Here is a 23,694-nt window from a genome sequence, read left to right on the forward strand (position 1 = left end):
CCCAGCCAATGACCGCCTGGTCCTTTCGGTGATGGATAAAAAGAATACAAATGTTCTTGCTCCACCGAAGGACCAGAGAGGGAGACATGAACCAGCCAATAAGATGGACCAAAAGCTGTTGGATGACCATATCGCGTCCTTTCACCCAACTGTCAGCCACTACCGGAGAGAGCATGCCCCATGTCGCCGCTACCTCCCCAGCGACATTAGTGTCAAACTGATGCATGCAGACTTTATATAAAAAGGCAACAACTGCTCCTACGAGTCCTATCGAAAGGCTGTAAAGTCTAAAAATATTAGGTTTACAAAAGTTGGAGAGGAGGAGTGTGAGACATGTCTGTTGCAGGAGCAGCATGCGAAGGCTAACCACCTGGGAGAGACTGTAGCGACCTGCCTGCAATGTGAAAAATGGCAAAAACATTCACATTCAGCAACAGAGAGCAGGCTACACTACAGGTCAGATGCAGAACGGGACTTGCCTGAAAACACATCGATCAGAAGTGTAGACCTGCAGAAGGTGATCATGCTCCCACGAATGCCTAGTGTCAAGTCAGCGGTGTTCACTCGACGAATTGTGGCATACCATGAAACCTTTGCATCAGTTGGGAAAAAACAAAACTAAAAGAAGACCATCTTTGTTGTTTGGCACGAGGGGATTGCAGGGCGAAGCACTGCCGAAATAACATCAGTTTATGCAGCTGCCTTGGAGAAGGAGCGGGACATGAAGCACATTGTCTACTGGGTTGACAATTGTAGTGCAAACTACCCCACCTAGACGGAGGGGTCATGGAAATGGGCACCAACTATACTTATAAACGTAATGAAATGTTAACTTCCTATTTGGATGCACACAAACATAATGGAGGTTTGCGTAGGCTGATGGTCTGATGCAGGGCACAGTCACTAACCGATAGTCTGCTAGTTGGTATAATAATACCATTATTTTTCACGCTCTTTTAAATAAGCCTGGTACTTTTCACAGTATACACACTATTTCTTAAAATGTATATGGTACACTTATAATTAAAAAAAAGTTAATTACATGTTAACTTACTATTTGGATGCACACAAACATGTATGCGCGTTTGTAAAACCACGAGGGCTAGCTTGTTCTTCATCTTGTTGATATTACTATCTCAGCTCACATACCAAATAATGTTGTCATTGACATACAATTAGTTATTTTGCTGCTGCTCAACATCAAAAACAGAGATTTCCAAAGTAACAGAATGTCGCTAGATTTGTCGCTCGTCGCTAGATAAGATTTTTTGTCGCTAGGGAAGGTAATACACCTCACCGCCTCTGTCGCTTTCTCTCACAAAAAGATTGACTTGCTCTTTACGGCACTTGTCACGCCCAAAGAGATGGATGCAAAAAAAGCTACATTTCCAGTCTGAGCAGAAAACACTTGATTATTGTATATGTTATCAAGACAATTTAATAATACTGTTCCTTCATATTGGGCCTCATTCACCAATATCTTCCTAAGTTATTTCTTAAATTTGTTCTTAAGAAAGTCCCTAAGAGAAATCTACGTGTGATTCATGACATGTTCTTAAACAGCAGAATTGTTCACAGGTGTGTTCTTAGAATGATGAATCCCAATATTTCGTAAGTTGAAAGCTCGTGCCCCGTTGCTCCTATTTAGCATAGGTAAACGCCCCGTTAATTCCCATAAAAGGGCATGATATGGCAGGGCCGTGTGCACACTCAGAGAAACGTCAAAACGACGTGATAAAGACGGTGGAGGCCTCGACGAAAAACATTAATTCTGAAGTGGAGGTACAGCTGCAAGAAGTTAGCGACAAACAACACATCATATTTAATAGTGTCAGCTGTGGATACAAAGGAGTAAATAAAAGCGATGCATGGAATGCAATTACTCATGCAGTGAACGCTGTATCTGGAGAAGTGCGCTGAACTGATGAAGTGAAATGGTTTAACTTTAATCTGAATTCTGAAGCAGTTAAAACATATTTCAAAACATAGCCTAGAAGACAGTTGACAGTTACAAAATATCCATGAGGACTGCTCTTGGTAGCCTAAAGCGTCCGAACAGGTACTCGTCACTCTTTGCAAATAAATCGGTATGGTCACGGAAGATGCGTTCCCTCCTCAGGGGACGATCTGCAAAATTTTGCAGCAGCAACACGCCATTGTGTGATGTTGTCTTAGTGTGCGGAATAAGACTACTTTGGGCCTATAAATGCCGTGACAAGTCACTTATTATTGGATGGCAAGGTTCTCCGTTAACATAATTGATGTGAATTGAAGGCAAAGCAAGGCTAGTTAATTTAAATAGGCCTAGCACAATTCATACACCATGGCAATTCAAAGTGCTTTACAAATGAGCAGAAGTGTAAGTGTAGTGTGTATTTATTAAAACAAACATTTAATTATGTGTAAAAAATCCAATACAATTTTTTGCAAGATTATAAAGGAGACAAAATATTAAATTTTAAATTAGAACAGACGAAAACGGTATAACTACTTATTTTGCGCAAACATGTCAGCTCTCAATTGTGCGTAAGAGTGCTATTGGGTGTGCGTACATTCTGTTCTTACCTAAGAACAAATCCCAAATAAGAAAACATTGGTGAATGCCAGAATCTTTGTGAAAAATGCGTAAGTGGGGTTTAACAGCAAATTTGTTCTTAAGAACATTTGGTGAATGAGGCCCATTTTTCTTTCTCTGTTAATCAGCTCTGCCAACTGCAAAAGAGCGTTCAGTGGCCAAAAGAGAATAAAATCAGATGTCCGCAGCAGTCTCACATCCTCACGCCTTTCAGACCTGATCTTCATTTGAACAGAAGGCCCAGAGCTTCAGCAGTATGATCTGGGATCACTGTCCCTTTGATCAGCAAGCTTGCTATCTCCTTCCGGAGCGCCTTCACCGGGCAGGATAACCTTGTAGTCCGTATGAACTGGATCGCATAACCCTCTCTCAGTATCCTGTCTAGCCAGCATGGCAGTGCGCACGACTCAAGCCCGCCGTTGTGAGACGACTCGAAATACCTGGGGCTGCGATAATCGATAGATAACCTTCGCTATGAGCCTTGAGAGGTCTCACAGCGCAACAAGAGTTCTGTACGTACTGACGCAGCGTTGGCTCATGTAACGTGATAAAAGAGTCACACGCTGTCTTATTGTGCTCGGAGGCGGGTAACAGTCTGGCCACATGCTTGGTAGCTAGGCCACACGATGGTTCGGTGTCGCTAGTTGTGGAAAACTTTTGCACCAAAACCAACTCATTAGCCTGCTCGACAACAGTACGAGTGCTCAGCTCTGTCCCCGTCGAGACCGTAAGAAGCACTGAATGGAACACTTGTCTTTCTCTGAAAGACTAAAGTGGAGGTAAGTATGTTACTAGTTGGAGGCAACGGGGGACGGGTTGTTTCCATCCTTATTCTATAAGTATAACTTATTTTAGAGTTCTCTTCCCCTGGAACAGATTTCATGTTCCAACCGAGGGGGGCTGTCGCTGTCTTGGTGTGTGGGGCTGCATCAAATACCCATTTTTTTTGCTCTGTTAAATTGCTGCACCAGTCCACACTTGACCGGTGGGGATCTCATTCTATTATGACTGTAACTGTTAGCTGCTCCTGGCATTCTCTAATCTCTGCTCTCCTCTCTCTGTCCCCCCTACACACATCCCTTGTGGTGTGGGGGGTTTGAGTTGTCAGCACCTGCCTGGTCGTCGGTCGGCCAACGCTGGACCTGGTCGCGAGTCTCCCGGTCCTGTCCTACATCTATAAAGTTGAACAATGGATTTTGGTGTTTCAAAACCCATCGACACTGTATGACTATGTTTAGCCTGTGTTCTGCTCCTCTCTCTCACCAACCGTCTCTGGAGGAGGGGATCCCTCTCTGAATTGCTCCTCCCAAGGTTTCTTCCATTTTTTTCTCCTGTTGAGAGTTTTTCTGGGAGTTTTTCCTTGTCTTCCTTGAGGGTTTAGGTTGGTTGAGGGGCAGTTGTATGGGCGTATGTGAAGCCCTCTGTGACATGCTTGCGTGTAAAAAGGGCTATACAAATACATTTGATTTGGAGGTCCAAGCCTCTTTATTCCACACACATACACAGGAGAGGGTTTCGGTCCCCGCCGCCAGTCACGCCCTCGCCTTTTAACTCGTTCTTTCGGGTGGAGCAGGTGCGCGGGAGGAGCAGCCTGCGTCACTGTGGCCGTTTGTGCCACTACACAGTTGGCTCATTTCCTCCTGCTCTGAGACGAAGCAGAGGAAAAAGGAACAGCGTTAAGCTTCCTCTGCAGGGGCATATGCTTCTAGTGATGGGAAGTTTGGATCATTTTACTGATTCGGTTCTTTGAATCTCGTTCAGTAAAATGAACGGATCTTTTTTTGAGTTATTCGTTCATTTCAACGGGGGGGGGGGGGGCTATCCGTCCACTGCAAACACGTATCATATTCTCATGTAAGTTAGTGCATGACATGTGCACCAGCAGATACTATTTTAAAAGAAATTCCTGCATTAAAATAATGTATCATGACAGTTTGTATGATTTGGTCATTTATTATCACACTAGATTTTAATTATCACGGCAAACAATTACACTGTAAGTGTAAATGTAAAGTGAAAATAACAAAACCAGTCAGTATGATGACTTGAGCGAATATCATTCACGTCTTACTAAAACAGCGGCCACGCGAAAGGGAATGAGGAAAATGTTTCCTCTACTAAAAAATACAATGCGGCTCACGTGAAAAAAGGATCCAAAGACTCGTAGAAAGACCGAGTCGGGAAATTAACTAATCGTTTCCCTCTAGTGTTTCCTCTAGCTACCACTACAGAGCCTATGCAGGTCACGTGAAAAATTATCCAAAGACTCGTACCCGAAGACCGAGTCGGGAAATTAACAAATCATTTCTGTTTACTTGGACGAGCCTATGCAACAGTCCCGATGCGCGTCCACGAGAAAATGAACGAATCACTGTTTGAGAGGACTCGTTAATCCCGAGTCCTTGTAAGGATTCGTTCAAAATGAACGAATTGTTCACGAACGACACATCACTATATGCTTCCTCTCCTCCTCCAGGCGTGAGAAGCGTTCAGAGGCTGATGCCACAGCCGGTGAAAAAAAACCCTCGCTAGCCACTGAAGCGTTGAGGAGGGCGGTCTTGTCCGCCTTCCTCATTGCTGTGAGAGACAACCAAAGGTGACAATGTACAACCACACTGTTGCCCATCGCTCTGCCAGCGCAAATCACTGCCCCGATTTAGGTAGAGAGCCGCTGATGCCATCCTGGCGACCCACAACGTTTCCTCGGCCAACGGTTACTCAGGTCTTTCCATGGAAAGTTTTGAGACTGCCGCCGTCAAAGGGGCTGCTGCCTGCGCACCACAGACATAAGCCTTGTCTGCCAGAGAAGCAGGGAAACGTCTGGGAAACGCCCATGATCTCCGCTGCTTTTGCTCTGACAGCAGGAAAGTCGGCTCTGCGAGACAACGCAGAGGGGGCGGGAGCCGGCTCCTCGTCATCTTCTGAGGCTGAGCTCAACACGCGCCCTTTTCCCTAAGAGAAGGGCGGGGGTGTCGAGCGCAATGCATCTGGGAAGAAAGCCTCCACAGGAGGGTCCCGCCCAGACGGTTAAGCCTCATTAGCCGCCTCGAGGTGATCCTCAAACTCTGAACTATCCTCATCGGAGAGCAGAGACCACATCCTCGATGGGCTCCTCCACCTGAAATAAATTGCAACGCAGCCGCCTCTGCGAAACGGAGAGACTAGCGCACGACTGACAGACAGGAAAGTCCACTAAACCGTCCCTGGCATGCCGAGGTCCCATACACACGAAACAAAATTTGTGGCAGTCTCCATCGGCATCCAAGTAACGGCACCTGCCTTGGGCTCTTAAAAGAGCCTTGCGCAGGAGCGGTGAAATGGAAATACTCATTTTAGAAAATACTTCAAGCCACTGAATTCTGAACTAACCTTTGCTGAATTTTTCGGGAGGATGAGTGACAGCTCATTGGTGTATCACCACGCTGCTCGCCATCGACCTTCCTGCACAAATCGCTGCACCTTAGGTGAGAAATAACGCCGCTTACGTCATCCTCGCAACCCAGGATGCCTCTTCAGCAGACAGTCCCTCAGTTCTCCCTGTGGAGAGCTTAGAGACTGCTGCTACGAGCAGAGCGGCTTTACCAAAGGCAGCGGCTGCCAACCCAACACGCAACGCGACCAACCCAGCAGATGATTCCACATCAGTACGAGTGCTCAACTCTGTACCGGTCGGGATCACAAGAGGCACTGACTGGAATACTTGTCTTTCTTTGATAAAGTATGGTGGAGGTCCAAGCCTCTCTTTACAATTCTTTATTTCATTGAAACACGTAGTTGGGGGAACCGAAGTTTCGATCCACGCCGCCAGTCATGCTTTCCTCTTCCTGCTCTGACCACCACGCCAGGCAGGGGCAGGTGGTCGGGCGAAACCCGTCCTCTCTGCTGGAGCCGTGGTGTGTGGCACAGGCGTCGAGGAAGGATGGGGCGCTTGAGATGCAGCCGCAACTCTGGTCGCCGCTGACGGTCGGCGAGTGCGCCGTTTCCTGCCCTGAGACGTCCCCGATGAGGCCAGGGAAGAAGAGGCGGTGGGAGGCTTCCTCTGTAAGGGCATGTGCCCTAACAGGTGTTTCCTCTCCACCTCCAGTTGGGAGAAACGCTCGGAGGCCGAGGCAACTGCCGGTCCGAAGAGCCCATCCCTAGACACAGGGGCATTGAGGAGAGCGGTTTTCTAGCCACCAGGCATGCTTCCATGGCAGACAGTCCTTCCGTCTTCCCCGTGGACAGCTTCGCGACCGCTGCCATGAGCAGGGCGGCGTTGCTAGAAGCAGCTGCTGCCTGCGCTCCCCACATATAGACCTTATGCCTAAGAGGCCGTCAGTCTATCACGTGGGCTTGGCAGGGTCGTGTTTTTGATGGTCGACCAAGCTCTCGCCCCCGGAACCAGGTACGCCACCAGCGATGGATCCAGATGCATCCAGGGGTGGGGGGCCCCACCCCTGGATGCCTCCAGCATCCCGTCTACACAGGAAAAAGGCCAATGCGCCTTAACCGGCGCATTGGCTGCCAACGGCGCGTCCCACGAGCCCTCCACATAATTTGCCAGTGTAGGCATTGCAGGGCAGGCTGGACGGGCCGGTCTGGACCTCTTAGCATAGGGCCCGACATCCCATGGGTCGTCCTGCTCCACAGGAGGGGAGACCGGCGGCATGGGAACACCCATAATGCTAGCCGCATGAGCTATCCGGATGGGGAGGTCAGCGCTCCTGGAAAAGAGGAGAGGAGGCGGGAGGGAGCCGGTTCCTCGTCCTCCTCTGAGGCCGAGCTCAACACGCCCCCTGCTCCCCCAGAGGTGGAGAGGGGGCCGAGCGCAAGACGTTCTGCAAGAACTCCTCCACAGGAGGGTCCTGCCCTAGATCCATCTCGCTAGCCACCTCTGGAAGGCCTAGGTCGTCCGACCCTGAGCTCTCCTCATCGGAGAGCAGGGCGGAGACCACGTCTGCGAGGGGCTCTTCCACCTGGAAGTACTTGTGACGCTTACGTCTCTCCGTTTCAGAGAGCCTGGCGCACTCAGCACAAGCCGGGGACTTCACCAGGCCGTCTCTGGCGTGCCGAGGTCCCAGGCACACGAAGCAAAATTTGTGGCGGTCCCCTTCGGCCTCCAGATGACGGCACCTGCACTGAGCTCTTAAAAGAGCTTTGCGCGGCGGAGGTGGCATGGAAAAACTCATACTCTTTTAATCTAGTCAAAATTCAGAACAACCCGTGCTGAATTTTTTGGGAGGATGAGTGACGGCTGTCACCCCCTTATATAGGGCACCTGTGTGAGTGACAGGTGTGCATACATTTTGATCTTCAGTCATAGGCTGCACTAGGCAGCGGGTAAACCATTAGGAGCAGAGCTCCCCTATGAAGCGGAGCTCCACGAAATAGAACTGACAGTGACAAACGCCAACGACGATATTTTGCAGGTAAATACTTGATTTTCTTCAAACTTGATGACTGTTTGTCAGAAAAATACTAGCTTCTATTTTTTTACCTAAGATGTATTTTACAGTATCGCATTCTGACCGAAGGTTAGTTAGCTAACTAGCTAGCTCTAGTCTGGTTGGTTTTCATTCTAAACGCTAGAGCAAGGCTAGCTACCTCCAGTATATGTTTTGCTAACCTAGAGCTAACGTTACAGTAGTAACATTAGTTGTGGAACTGTGTTTTTTGCAGTGACACCCAAAGTGGGAATTTTTTTTTTGTTAAACGGGTGGTTTTGTCATTTTACTGAAAATGATTTCTTGCCGTTTGCCATTTCCATCCATCCACATTGCCAGCGCATGGAATTGCAATTTCGTGTACGTGACAGTGACAAGCGCCGACGACGATCTTTTGCAGGTAAATACTTGATTTTCTTCAAACTTGATGACTGTTTGTAAGAAAAAATACTAGCATTCTAAAAGCTAGAGCTAGGCTAGCTACCTCCAGTATATATATTTTTTTCAAAGGGTGGTTTTGTCATTTTACTGAAAATGATTTCTTGCCGTTTTTGCAGCAAAACTTTAGAGAGCTTAAGGCAGGGGTGGCATTTTGAGTTTCATATACTATTGAAACAAGGTTTTTCTTAGCTTCTAAAGACATCACATCATCTTTGTAGCCAAAATAAACACATGTCACTGAACTGTGTAAAGAAAAGTGTCCCAGTTTTGTAGCCTTTTTGACTTTACATGCCCATATTAAACATTTAATGTTTTCAGAACTGCAAAAAAGTGTCCCATTTCACTTGTTATATTTCCACATTTTAGTGTTCTTCAGTTCATTTTTTTTCATTCAGTGTGAGAAATCCAGTCTCTGTTGAGCTTTAACAAGTCCATCAAAGTCAGGTTGAATGTCTGAGGTGGAGATGCGAAGCACAGCTGACAGATGTTCATCAGTGAGAGAGGATCTGTACCTGGATTTGGTAAACTTCATGACTGAGAATGTCTGTTCACATATGTAGGTGGATCCAAAGAGAACCAACATCTTTGTAAAACAGCCTTGTTGTTTTTCGAGCTTTGCTAGTAAATCCGTTGATGTCCACACTCGTTCGGCATCAGTCAAGTTTTTGTATTTCTCGGCATGTATCGTCGCGTAATGCCGTTTCAAATTGTACTCTTTAAACACGGCAACATGCTCCCCACAAACCAAACACACAAGTTTACCCTTGACTTCACTAAAGAAAAAATTAGTAGTCCATATTTGTTTGAAAGTTCTGCATTCGGCATCCACTTTCCTCTTTTTGGCATGAGCCGACATTTTCGCATTTTTCAGGGGTGACAGTTGACGTTTCACGTGCACAGTTGACGTGCACGATTGCGTGCACTGTGAGAATAAATGGGCTTCAAAATAAAAGCAATGCGGTTTTAGTCCACCCATAAGATAATTAGAAAATATGTTTTATTTTCTAATTATCATGTAATCTAAAACTACATTCTCAGCTCAAAAATGAGCTGTGTCTAACAGATGATGCTATTGCTAAAATCTGTGATTGTGGGAAGGATTAAGATCTGTTCTCTTCCTGTCATCAGGGACCACTGAGAACAACATATTCAAGAGCTCAAATACATAGAGCCTAAAAAAGTAACATTGGTTGGGAAATGATGAAAATATGACAGAAAAGTTTGCTTACTACATACCTGTGAAACAAACCATACAAAACTTATTGGAATCTGAATTATGGAAGAATTATGTGTCTTGTGAAACAGACTCTAACCCAGATGAATTTAGTGACATAAGTAATGGAAAAATCTTGAAGTCCAACCAGTTCTTCATTGAAAATCCATGATGCCTGAAGCTAATACTTGCTTTTGAAATTGTAAACCCACTGGGCTCTGCCAAGAAAAAACACAAAGTTCTTGCAGTATATCTTTCCGTGGCTAATCTATCTGCTCATGTGCGGTCCAACACGGATCACATGTCTAGGGATGCATATTGATAAGATTTTAACGATTCCGACTCCTTATCAATTCCTGCTTATCGATTTGATTCTTTATCGATTCTCCCCTCCACAGCCAACTAGGTCTGTGCGCCCCCCCCCCCCACACACACACTCGTTCTAAACGAATTTCTCAAACTGGCTTTGACTGGCTCTGAAATGAGCTAATACCTACCACCTCTAGGCCTCTTCAGGCCTCTGTTTTCAAAACTAAATCTAGTCGGAGATAGAAACTTTCAGTTTCCTTGTGTTCAAGCTTCTATTACTCAACACCAGTAGGACTTACAGGGGTCCTAACAACAGGGGAAATAACTTCAGTTTCACCTTTCAAAAGAGACCATTTACATGCATGTACTCCAAATGGTTCAACAACAGCTTTCAATGTACTTTGGGTATGTTGTTTAGGCGTTTTCAGGCACATTTAACAGGACTATTAAAAGGTTAAACAATTAAAATGCTAAGTTTAATAATGGATTAAAGAACTATATGCTCAGTTTAATAATGCGACACGCGAACGTTTGCTGATAACACTCGCCGCCCCGATAACGTGAAATGATCAATAAGATCAATACTAATGGGAGACGAATGCCGGAGCTAAAATGTTTGCTTCAAACGACGGGACAGAAGATAACTAGATCGACTACACACAATAAAGGCAAATTGCTTCACACAGTAACAAGTGGTTGTGATCACTTTTGAGCAGTTTAGCTCTACCTTAGATAGTTAGAGATGAAGCGCAAACGTTAGCTGCGCTGCTGCATGCATCGAACACATGACGTTCCAGTAACTTCATTCCATGCTGTGTGTATTTCCTCCCTTTGACGAAATAGACTTTTTACACGCGTTACAAGTGGCGTTGTTGTCATTTTGTCGTGTGAAATACAACCAAACTTTAGAACGCTTCTTCCTAGTTGCCATGTTTGCTGCAGTCTGTCTGAATAAACTATAAAAGTTCGCGCATGCGCAACGGCACAGAGAATCGTTAACAGAATCATTAAGGAATTTTGCTAACGATTCCAAGGAATCGATTCACTGGGAACCGGTTCTAAACAAGAACCGGTTCTCGATACCCATCCCTACACATGTCCCTTCTCCTATTGTGTGGAGAGAATGACCTGAAACAATTTGGAAGTGTTAAGGTTTTCTCAGAGATGCTGATAAGATTTGAAAGGTTTAGAGGAAAATGGAATAACAGTAGGTGGTGAAGCTGTCAGCGACTGTATTGCTGGCGATAACTTAGGTTCACACAGCATTGGTGGGTTTACTGAAAACTTTAGTCGTTCTCAGTACTTTTGCAGGTACTGTGAAATCACGCTAGATGAGTTTCGTGATAATCCAAATGTGTGTGGTCCACAACGCACCCCTGAAAGTTATGATTCTGCTGTTGGTGAACTACAAGCTGAGGACAGTCGGCACAACAAACGCATAACGTTCAACTCTGTATTCAATACTTTGAAATCTTTTCATGTTTGCCAGCCTGGTTTCCCACCTTGCTTGGGCCATGACGTATTTGAGGGTGTTTTATCCTATGATGTTGCACTGTACTTTAAGTATTTCGTTAAGAAAAATAAGTGGTTTACATATTCACTATTAAACCGGCGCATCAATCAGTTCAAATACAAAGGATCTGATGCTCTCACAAAGCCATGTGCTGTCAACCCAGAGGGGCTGAGACTTTCAGGTCAAGCCATTCAAAACTGGAACTTCTTAAGGTTGCTTCCTGTATTAATAGGTGACAAAGTGCAAAATCCAGAAGATGATGTGTGGCAATTAACGCTCCAGTTTAAAGATATTGTGGATATGATTTGTGCACAAAAGATTTCACTGCCACAGGTAACCTATCTTGACATTGTAATCCAAGAATATTTGGAATCAAGAAAGTGTTTATTTCCTGAGATTACAATAAAACCAAAACACCATTTCATACGGCACTATCCAGGACTCATTTTGAGTCCCGGATAGTGAGTGTGGACGATGCGTTTTTAAAGTAAACACAGCTACTTTAACCCTGTAAGACCCCTTGTTGTAATATTACAACGTCACCTTTAGCTCTCCAAAAAACACATTTTCCCTAAATGTTTTTTTTGAAAGACCACATTTTCATAGACATTGGGTCTTATTGTATTGCCTTGCAATGTCATTGGATACTAAATGTGTATATAGATCTGGCTATAAGGCCATGAACTCAATCCACCAGCCAACTTTCCTGAAAGCGAATCTCCTTGTTTAATTTGACTGGATATATCAACATTGAAGTAAGTAAATTCCATGATTCTTTTGGGGGGGGGGGTGATTGTTAGAATATGTAGTTCATGTAAATAGTAAGTTATTGTGGAATTCATGCATCACATTTGATTTTCAGCTTGTTTTGTCTTTGTTGTAATTTTACAACGTTGGGTCAAAATGGTAGCTAAAATAGCAATTGCACCTTGCACTCTACATGGAGACATTACACTTCTCGAATGTTCAGATACAGGATAAATACTTACAGAAATATAATGTATTTGATGATTCACACTTTACAAATGGGTTATTTGTTATAATTTTCAGTTTAGACCAGATTTGAAGATTTCTAAATCAATGTTATTTTTATGTTAGCAGTGAAATATAGTCAACTGTTTTTTTTTTAAATCTGGACTTTGCTTGTTTACCCAAATATCTGCTTCTTGCACAAAGCAGATACCGTTTGTGGAATGCTTTGGAGGATGGTTGTTCAGGGACAAGTGTAAATGTTTTGGAATGTGGGGGTTGCATGTATGGTGCATTGTTCTGGGACAGGTGTGAATGGTCTGCAATATGGGGATGTAAGAGGTCTTGGGGGGTTGTATCTTCCTTTTAGAATGTTAAGTAGAAAGCACATTAGGCTAGCCAAACAGTAGTGTGTGCCTTCAGTGGTATGTACAGCATGAATAAGATTCATTTGCATTGGAATTAGGTATACTTGAACATACTCTAACTATTATTTCCATTTCAGAATGACACCAGCAAGGAGAGTTTACTTCAGTATGCATGATGTCATTGATGCTATCCAAAATGGAGAAAGTGATGTTGACATGGAATCAGACACCAGTGATTCGAGTGATGAGGAGGTGGTTGAAAATGTTGAAGTGGAAAAAGAGAATCAGAGACCCACTGATTGTCCAACTAATGATGATGATGGTAAGGACATCGAGCAAACCAACACAAGCCAACCAAACCCCAACATATGCGCTGTCAAGTGGTATGACAACAGGGCAGTCACACCTGTGTCATCCTTTGCTGGTATTGATCCTGTGCAAAAGATTCAATGCTGGAACAAAGCCACCAAATCCTACATTGAAGTTGAGAGACCTCATATTGTGGGTGCATACAACAAATACATGGGCGGTGTGGATTTGCTGGACTCATTTGGAGCCAAATACAAGTTCCTCATGAAATTGCGCCGCTGATACAGTTACATCTTCTGGCACACTATTATCATTGCTGTGATCAACGCCTGTCTCCTCTACAAACGGGACTGCAAGGCTCTCAATATTTCCAAGAAAAAGATGTTGAACAGGAGACTGTTTCAGGCGCAACTAGCTTCCTTTCTCATCCTCATCACAAACACAGCTGTCAACACACCAAGGAGAGGGCGGCCATCTTCAGCCAGTGGGAGCCCTTTGACGTCGATAACTGTGACACCTCAGAGACCTGTGACTGCTCAGAAGAGACCATCCTCAGGTAATGGGAGTCCACCAAATGTGGTCCCAGCCAAGAGGGCATGTAAACCACCAACGGATGTGCGCAGGGACATGGTCGCACATTTCCCGGTGAAGACAACGAGAGGACGTTGCAGAGATGTCATAAAAGGATATTCTAATATGCTCTGCAGAAAGTGCAATCTCCGTCTCTGCTTTTCAGAGGAAAGGAACTGCTTTTAGGACTACCATTGCACGTGAACAATGGACCCCGGGGTCTTTGAAGTTTTCGTTCTGTTTTTATAATATTTATCCAGTTAAAAAAATTTTGTTATAAATTCTGATTCATCAAAATATGACTGAAGAAATGTACTGTTATTGCTATGTAAGCAATCCACACTCAAAATTAACCATTAGTTGTTTTGTGTATTTGTTTTGCCAGTATGAGAGCAAATGCTGAAATTCTGCTACCAACTAGGCCCAACGTTGCATTATTACAACGTTTCCCTAAAAACTTATTTTTTAATAAATCCTTCATTATCTTTATCAGAAGACTCTTACAACATCATCTGACTCTAACATTTTTTTGGGGGGACATTATGTTTATGTTTGGGTCTTACAGGGTCTTAACTTTATCTGAAAGATAGATGTAGAAGATCAGATGTTCCAGGTACATCTTTCATCTGGGCCAGGATGCAGTCCGCTTCTACGAGTCAAAGACAGTTGTACTTTTTACCCAAGCCTTTACAGTGACAAAATTAAACATGCACTGAGAGGGTTTGGCTTTTCAGAAAACAATACTACACAGCAAAATCGCTAGTGTTAAATCAACTCTGAGAGTGTCAAATTTAACACCCAGAAAGTGTGCATATGCATCCACTATTTTGGGTGTTAAAGTAACACTTTTGAAAGTGTTAATGATTTTACACTCACACAGTGTTAATTCAACACTAAAACGAGTTGAAAATCAACACTGGCCAACACTGAGTAGTGTTATTAATACTCTACACTAGTGTCAGTGTTAAAAAATCAAAACTGGCCAACACCGAGTAGTGTTAATAATACTCTACACTAGTGTCAGTGTTATAGAATCCACACTGCCAGACTACACTGAGCAGTGTTAATATTACACTAGAAACTACACTGGACTCCAATTTATCAACACTTACAGGTGTAAAAAAAATAAATAACACTGAGGGTGTAGAATGTTGTGGACCCACCCACCCTCCTCCCCAGCCAAAACCACAATACAAAAGGCAATACAAGAAGTAATTTCACAAAATATTGTGTATTGAAAGCACAGGTACAGCACAAATGCAAAACGGTCTTAAATACAAGTACAGCATGGAGTCACACAAAAACAGAGTATGGGACAATAAACATTTGGTCGTCAGAATCACTTGAAAATTGCCTGTCATACGGCCTGTAGTACATCAGATCATCTACACACAGCAGCGCAAAGACATTGTTTTTCTCCTCAATGCTAAATGCATTTAAGTGATCATCAAAATACATTGTTGAGACAGCACAAGTTAGAAGATAAGCACTGTCATCTTTAACAATAACACTGACAATCCTGTTAAACAAAGGCATCTCATTTTCAACAACAGAACATACATACATCCCAGGCTGATACTCTGTGCCATAGCTTTTGACCCAGGAAGTTGTGGAAACACATGACAAATCGAAAGTTTCATTCAGCGCCTCACTGCCCTCCAAACTGCTGACCAAGACTTCAGTAATGGGGCCGAATTGGAATCTTTTAAAATAAAAACCTTCAAAATGAAAAGGCAGTTGATTCTGATGTCTCTTTGCCAGTGTTTTTGTGATGTTTTTAAAGTTCTTCACAGACCTTTTAAAAAAGTTGTGCTTGCCTTCAAACCTCATGCACCACATGTGTAATAGTGGCCCAATCTTTCTAATACACCTTGGGTAATGTATCATGTGGTGGTGCTTTGGAAGCAGATTTCGCTCTGGAAACACAGATTTAAAAAGCTTGTGATGATCGAAAATCAGATGTTTCAAATAGCAAGTCATACCATGGGTTACAATAGGTGAAAAGACAATGTTGACGATTTGTATTAAGAGGAGCAGCAAGTTCCAGCAGCTATCATTCCTCCCAACTAAATCTCCAAACATCAATGGGGTATTGCGCAAGAGGCACCATGACTGAACAGCACTAAGGCCAAGATTGTTGCTATCATCATCCAATTTTACCCCACTTGGCCTGTTTTTTCTCTGTGTAAATCCATAGTTAAAGCTCATGATTCTTTCTGACAATGAGCTTACAGATATCGAGTTCTTTATCAAGTACTGAAACACAAGCTTCAACTCGTACTGCACCACTCCTTCCAGTAGATCATGCATTATATCTACAGCGTAGTTGTCTGAAGTATGGAACAGCTTGAGGGAATTGAGAGGACATGCTTTTTTCACACCAAATGTTGAGGCCAAAGCTGGATTTTGTTGTACGGCAGCACAGTGTTCTGAATGAAGGGCTTTAGAACGTAGAGTTAAACCTGGATGATCTTCACTGAAAACTGATTGCATCTCTCCCTTTTCAGTTAAACAAAAGCGACAACAGTACTTTGCACTAAACGATTCGACCAAACCAAAAAGGCCGTGTATAGCCAAGTTGTCACCTGTAACCTGAAAAACTGAACCTTTCAAAGGTGTGGGTTGAAAGGGCACCTGCATTCCTTCAGCCTCTAACATCTTTAAATCATTGAGAAGTGGCTTTAGAATGGGATCAAACCCATATTTCTTTAAATCCTCTGAGTGAAAGAGGGCAACAAGATGTATGTTCATCAACACAGAATTAAGCTTCGGGGACAGATTTCTCAAAATAAAATAAATGCAGCCAAGTTTGTGAATTCCCTTTTTTGAGCCTAATGGATTAGCAGTTTCAAAATCATCGTAGTAGAGCTGTATCTGCAAAGCATGTTCTTGTTGTGAGAATAAAATGTGGTTCCTGAAGTAGGAGCCATCATTTACATCTCTGTAAAAACCCTCCTGGTGTGGTTTAGTTTTTTGGAAACTGTTACAAAGTTCACTGTTCCTAAACATAGATGACAGAGACCCCATGATTGGTACATACATGAACTTGTCGTTTACAGGAACTTGCCTGTATGTTCCTGTTGTTCTATCTCTGCGTGTATCAAAACGCACACCAAGAATATACTCCACTGGTTCCACTATTTTCCATTTTTCTTCTAAGTGCTTCTTTCGTTTAGATTCTGTGTTAAGAGATGAAAATGGATTTTCAAGTTGACCAAAACAGTCCTGAACTTTTTCTAATGTTTCTCCGGATGCTTCAGATGACAAACTTTCAACAACAGTTTCTTTTGCATGGGCATGGATGTCATCGACCAGTTCCTCCATTGAACCAACTAAACACTGCACCGTACTTTCAGGAACTCCTGAGGCTTGCAGTTGAGCAATAACAGAGCTGCACATGTCTAGTATTTTCGTGTTATCCATTGGAATGTGTGTGACAGTCGCAGGAGGATCTACATTAAGTTGTTGTGAAACAGAAGCTCCAACATTAGTTGCAGGACCAAACTCAACATCACTGACGGAATCTGAATCACCACCATCCTTATGTGCTCGAGATAAGTGCCGCTGGTAACCAAAGTATGTGCAAAAAACAAATGAACAACCAGCCTCTCCACAATGCAAACGCAAAGACCTTCCTGGGTACAATCCATGCTGAAACTTCAAATGTCGACATAACAATGAACCATTTCTGTGCTGTACCTTGCAAATGTAACATGTGAACATTTCAAGTCAGAAATTAGTTCCTCTTCAAAATGAACTGTGAAGAAATCTTGCTCGAATTTCCTTCACCCGAGGACTCTCCTTCACACTGCCAACGTCAATGCCATACACGGTTGTCTGGATGAAGGTGTAGAAGTTGCACAGCGCCTCATCGTAGGACACAGCAAAAGCAAAATGTGCCTTGAAGAGCTCGTCAAAGGCAGCAACTCCAGTCTGTGTCTTGGAGGGAATGGCCTTTTGGTCCAGGATGATGTAGAAATTCTGGATGCTGTTTTTTCGTTCTCCAACACACAGGAGAAAGGGCTGAGCAGGGCCAGTTTCCTTCAGGAAGGTCTCCATGCTTCTCCCCACCTAAGAGAGAGGGAGAGAATGAATTCCATGGAATAAAATGTCGGGATTTGGTGCGGAATGCCAGCACTGTTTCCTAGAATTAGGATACATTCTTCAAGCAAAATTATTAATTAATTATTATTAATTCATTTCATGAGCAATTAATTTCAAATTAGGACAAAGCTGAACTTGTTAGAAAGAAGAAATGTTTCAAAAGAAGAAATCTGCTACACCCCATGTCACAAAATGACTATCAGCCCTTGAGAACCCAATACTACTAAAATACTTTAAACACAATTCTGAGAACAGACCTTAAGGAACTTCACCAGGCGGACAGCAGCATCTGTTGCGCTGATCTTTGCAGACTTCTTGCCCTTGGATGTTGGCGGCAACAGGTGAAGCAACAAGCAGATGGCGGCAACCTCACAGTCCCATACTACAGAAAAAAAAAAACACCATTGCAGTTACCTGAATTACTTTACCAATGTCTTCTCAATGTTCACTTACAGAGACTCTGAATTGGCTCTAGATAGCTTTGTTGACTGTTAATGTTAAATGAAAGGAAACCAAAGGCTGCCTGAAAAAAATCAATTGTAAATCAGCAATCTTACAGAACAGCAGCTTGAATTTGTGACAATATTAATTTAAAGTCAGAACATTGAACGTTTTAGAATACTTTTTCTTTCAAAAATGAGTGCAGGAAATTCAATTTATTGTAATATACATTGGCTAAAAGCAATTGGGTTGAAATTAAGGCACTTGGGGTATTATCTTTACATTTTGGTATAGGTATATTTAAGCACTATATGTATTATAATAACTATCAATATGAGGACAACCTGGGCTACAAGTATTATTTGTGCTGCAGTGATGTAATTTTAATGTAAAAAATAGTGATTGCACAATAAAGACAAAAAAGAAAACAAACTGGATCACAGATATTTGTTGATATGACACAAACAGCCATGTTCAACAACCTTTTTTGTTGCCTTAAACACTTGAGTGAAAGCCAGCAGATAAAAAAAAAAAAAAAAAATCAGGCTCTAAATTATATTTGATGCATGGAATACAGGCATGTGTAGTCTTAAGTCTCTTATTTACACTTACCACCATCATCAGATTCCTGTTGGGCAGACAAAAGGAGGTCATCCACGTGCACACTTTGAGGAAGATTTTTGCACTCCGCAATGATCCTCGGTTTGAAGAATGTTGGCCATTTAGCGAGGAATTTACCAGTCACTTCATCACCAAAGAGCATATTGAAGTCTTGGTCGATCTTAAACACAAAATATGACAGGAAAAAATACATTAGAGAGCAAACAAATAAAGACAGAACAAAGCTGTCAACAAGTCATAATTTCTTACCAAGCCTGGTGTGTCCAGGAATCTCGGAAAAAGGTCTAGGACAGTGGAAGCTGTTGCTGGGTCTTGAACAACCTTTTGTCTTTTCTGAAATGTTGCCCTCATTTTGTCTTGGACGAGGGTTGTGTCACTTGAGTGCCTCATCACTGATATAGCTTCATTGCATTCGTCACCTGACAACTGCCTCACAGGTGAATGCATGCTGCGATGAGTCTTAGGGCCATCCTGAAAGCTGGACCTGGATTTCTTGATCTCTTGAGCAGAGTTGCGCTGCACAGTCTTCAGCCTCCATGCCAGGTAACCAGAACCACTCTGGTGATCATAGAAATGCTCCTGTAGATTACATAGCAAAAAAATAATCCATTACCTGGTTTAGAACAAGGAATGATCCTGAACAGAGCTGTCATGCGTGTAATTCAATGCACTGAAACACTGCAGCATGGATGTATATTTATATCAATACTTACATAACCATTCTTTGAATCCGGGTCCTTCAAATTTGGGAACAAGGTTGTAATGCCAAGTGCATACGTACTGCGGATATTTACTGGAGGGATCCTCCTGCAAAAAGATAGATGAATTACTAAAGTGATACTTCACCCATAAATCAAGTGACTGAAAAAAGGTTTAATTGCAGGCTGTGATAGATTTTTTTTTTGTTTAAAAAAAAAAGGAGACTTTTCAGGTAATAGTTTATTTTGAAATATAAAAAAAACATTAAGGGAAAACAGTGTAAAACATGTAAGGGACATATTGAAACTATGGCTGCATATCTAAGACTTGGATTATGCAGCACAAAGGCTGAGAATTTGCTGTGTACATTTTGCTTTTGTTGTGCTGTTGTCAATATTATTCATTATTACTGTAATCATGATAGAACAATATATATTTGAATTGAACACAGAAATAATTGTTAAATATTATATTATGAACATTGGTCAAATCAATATGTGTTTATAAGTGTGCAATACTTACCCATGGCTCTCTACCATGTCAGCCACAAGCATGTTGATCATCCTTCTTCTTGTACCATCCGACAGACTCTTTGTTTTCTCGTATTCTTTGATTATTTGGTCACCGTCCGGCTTTGAATGCAGGGCTGCATTGACAATCTGAAACAACAATTGCCTAGCATTCAGACATTTAAAGTAGACGGCAAAAACATATTTGAATGGGGTTAGACCAATACATTTCCTCTCTGGAGTGTTGCCCCTTTCGCATGTTTTTTTTCTTCTTTTTTTAAACCAATAATAATTTATTATCTGCAGCTTGAGACCTTAGTTTAAAGATTACTTACATCGCGAGCACTGCTGCTGTCAGGGGGTCCTTCAATCAGCCGTTTTCTTCGAGCTTTGGTGGATTCTAGTATAATTGTTGAGTCTGAGCTTGGAGATGACCCATGGGATGCACGTGATGGTGACCAATCAGTTAAGGATGAGCCCTCTGAAGAATCTCCAAAACTGTTGTCTACACACACACACGCACACACACAAAATCATATTTTTTGTATAGAACTAACTTTGGATATAAATTATTACATTTAAAATAGTTAAGAGAAATACTAAGTTGCATTTTCTTACCATTGCAATCTTCAGTGAAGGCCTTGAAGGACACCTGAGATGACTTCAGAAGCTCATCAAAGATGTCAGAATCCACTTCAACTCCTGCAGAATCCTTGAGCATCAAAGCAGTAAAACCTGACAAATTGAATTTTGCCAGCACTAAAACAAAAGACAATTTGGATTATAGCATAACTTCCAAGTAAGTTACACAAAACAGAAGACATGGATAAAGTTTGACACTTTAGTTACCTCCTTGTAAAAATTCAGAGAAATTGAAGACCTCCTCCACCTTTGGTACCCTGACCCATTTGCTCACCCCCTTATATTCGACAGGAACCAGCATGTCTTCACCTTCAAAGGAAAGAATGGCATTTATATATAAATAAATAAAACACATTCTAAAAGGTATAAAACAACATGCACATGATTAAACAAGACAACACAGTTGGTTTTAAAAGGGGGGACTGAGGTTAAGAATGAAGAACATGATTATTCCTCCTCTCCTCTTATCTGTCCTCCTGTGCTGCTGATGTGAGCCTGTCTGTGCTGCTGCTAAAGGGAGGGGGGCTGATATCAGATCAACAGCGCTATACAGGCAAACTAAGCTAAACAGAAGGGACATACAGACAGCTTTCTGTTAAGCTTGTTTGTAAGAGTTAGCTAACAAGCTGTTAGCTGCTGCTGAGATAGCGAGCTACAGAGCATATTAAAAAATATCTGTGCTCGCAAGGGTTTTATTCCGGCATTGAGATAACTACCGGAGTTTGTTGCGGCTATGACTAAACATAAATATATCTACATTTACTACTCCCTCAACAAGATACTAGGCATTATTAACTTCTCCTTATGAATGATAGCGAAAACTCACCTCTCTCCTCTCCTTCCTCGACTGTTCCCGCCCTGTCCAGCTCTCCTCAGTTTACTCGTCAGCAAAGTGAAACTTATCTTTTCGATGTTTGCTAGTAAAAAGAAATACAAGCACATTAATAAAAAATAGTCGCAGATATTACTGATATTATACTATCTCGACAGCCGTTGTCTAAAATTAGCTACCATCTTTACCAAGTGTAAGCTAGCAATTGCCAGTTCGACAAAAATCTATTTAGAATGGGATTAGAAAGTAACAGACAGCATACATCCATACAAAAGCAAAGTAACTACGATTTTTCGAATTATTTAAGCCTTTATCAACTGCACAACATTAACATTAACCGAGTTTGACTTACCGCAGCGGTTAGAAAGATGGCTACCGAAAGTTCTGGATCAGCTCTGGATGGCGCTTCTTTGCCGGAAATGCGAGGGTGTGGTCAATTTAACACTCACGGTGTAGAATCCCCCCCCAACGACCAAAATCTACACCAACACTTTCATCAAAAAACTCTCTTAGTGTACATTTTTATCTATTAAGTGTTGAAATAACACTGCACCCTGTTGATTAACACCAACACTGAAAAAGTAACACCGGCAGTTTTGCTGTGTAGTGTTTCCACAGACATAGAGTATAAAGGTACATCATATAAAAATGTCATTTTCTTGTGTCTAAAAGTCCATGGAGTTTGGAGAACTTCTCATTGTTTTAATTCTCAATGATGCAGCTGTGTCTTTTGTGATGGATATGCTTAAAGCTGACTATCATTCTGAATACCATCTGTACTCTGTGACAAAACAGGGTACACAGTTGCAATGTCTTAACATCAACGACTTAGTAGATTTTTATCCGTTACCATCATACATTGTCAATGGGCACCAAGTCATTCCGCTGAAACTGTGTTGTCGAAATAAAAAATTATCATGGCTACTGTTGTAGAGAGAAACCTTACAACTGAGCAATGCAATGAAAAACACTTTGATGCAATTTTACATTTGAGTTTGATACTAAATAGGAGTCATAGAACATGATTTTATGACTAAATTATAATGCAAAGACAATTTACTTACAGTACCTAGATGTTGCGTTCACTGTAAAACCTTGTTAATACTGCAAAATACACTACATCAGAAACCACAATTTTGAGTACAATTTGCTGTGTTGTTCAGTTAAATAACAGTTTTATAATGATACTTTTACAGTAAAACAATGTTATTTTGCTGTATTTTTCAGTTAAATAACAGTTTAACAATGTTCCCTTTACAGTTAAACAATGTTATTTTGCTGTATTTTTCAGTTAAATAACAGTTTTATAATGATACTTTTATAGTAAAACAATGTTATTTTGCTGAATTTTTCAGTTAAATTGAATGGGATTCATTGTACAATAAGCGACAACCGCATGTAAATCTTACAATTTATATAGCAATATGCTAATGCTCATTTAGCAGAAAAGGGCTGTTGGATTTACACATTTAAAATGTATAATAGCAGTTTTAAACTGTCAAATCTACAGGTTGTTTTGTAAAGTTATTTACAATTGTACTGTGTTTTTTACAAAATTACACTGGCAGTTTTTTTCCGTAAAAACAACAGGATTTTTTTACAGTGTAGTTGGAGAGCTCACTGTCTGCTGTCTCTAATTTTTACTCCTGTGTTACAGCTCAGGGGAACATTTCATTTATATGCATCTGTATGTTTCACTCATTGAACAAATAAATTCTAATTGTAGGAGCCATTTGGGTTCATGTTTTAGTCTTGTTTGGGACACTAGATGGCGCTCCACCTTAATTGGGCTCGAACAATATAGGCGTGAACATTCATGCAGGTGTCAGGTGTTGCTTGACGGAGGGAGAGCGCATATAGCTTTTTGACCGCTTCATCTGTATAAACCAAATGTCTGTTACACGTAAATTAGGTACAAGTTTGGATGTATGGACATGTTTATGGATTGGATTTAAGTGAGAAAAGTTTGCCTAACCCAGAACAAGAACGCAAGGTTGGAACGTTATTTTACATCTAACAAGCGCGTCAATCAAGTGCTCAGTGTTCGGCTTGACGTAGCGTCCATTATCTGGGTCGTAGGTAGCTTACTTGAGAGAGGTGGCGCCTTCCAGCAAGGGGGCCGAGCTTCAACTCCCTCAGGCGACACACAGTCTTGA

General features: G+C 42.0%; 1 protein-coding gene across 5 annotated transcripts; it reads right to left on the reverse strand.

The window, feature by feature from the left end:
* Positions 1–14,910: 14,910 nt before the first annotated feature.
* On the reverse strand, positions 14,911–22,006 carry LOC134022001 (uncharacterized). Of its 5 annotated transcripts, none has more exons than XM_062463161.1 (11): positions 21,915–22,006; positions 21,533–21,623; positions 20,981–21,015; positions 20,683–20,776; positions 20,400–20,554; positions 20,078–20,214; positions 19,570–19,663; positions 19,106–19,435; positions 18,848–19,016; positions 18,052–18,176; positions 14,911–17,761 (listed from the first exon to the last, which is right to left on the reverse strand). In XM_062463161.1, exons 3-11 carry the CDS (start codon positions 21,005–21,007, stop codon positions 17,438–17,440), a joined length of 1,455 nt encoding a protein of 484 aa, XP_062319145.1. In that variant the 5' UTR covers positions 21,008–21,015; positions 21,533–21,623; positions 21,915–22,006; the 3' UTR covers positions 14,911–17,437. The 5 variants fall into 5 exon arrangements, with proteins under 5 accessions (XP_062319145.1, XP_062319144.1, XP_062319143.1 ...); XM_062463160.1 differs by having other exon boundaries at positions 20,400–20,569; XM_062463159.1 differs by having other exon boundaries at positions 20,683–20,823; positions 20,914–21,015.
* Positions 22,007–23,694: the final 1,688 nt, after the last annotated feature.

The sequence above is a fragment of the Osmerus eperlanus genome, chromosome 6 (genome assembly GCF_963692335.1).
Source record: "Osmerus eperlanus chromosome 6, fOsmEpe2.1, whole genome shotgun sequence".
NCBI lineage: Eukaryota > Metazoa > Chordata > Actinopteri > Osmeriformes > Osmeridae > Osmerus > Osmerus eperlanus.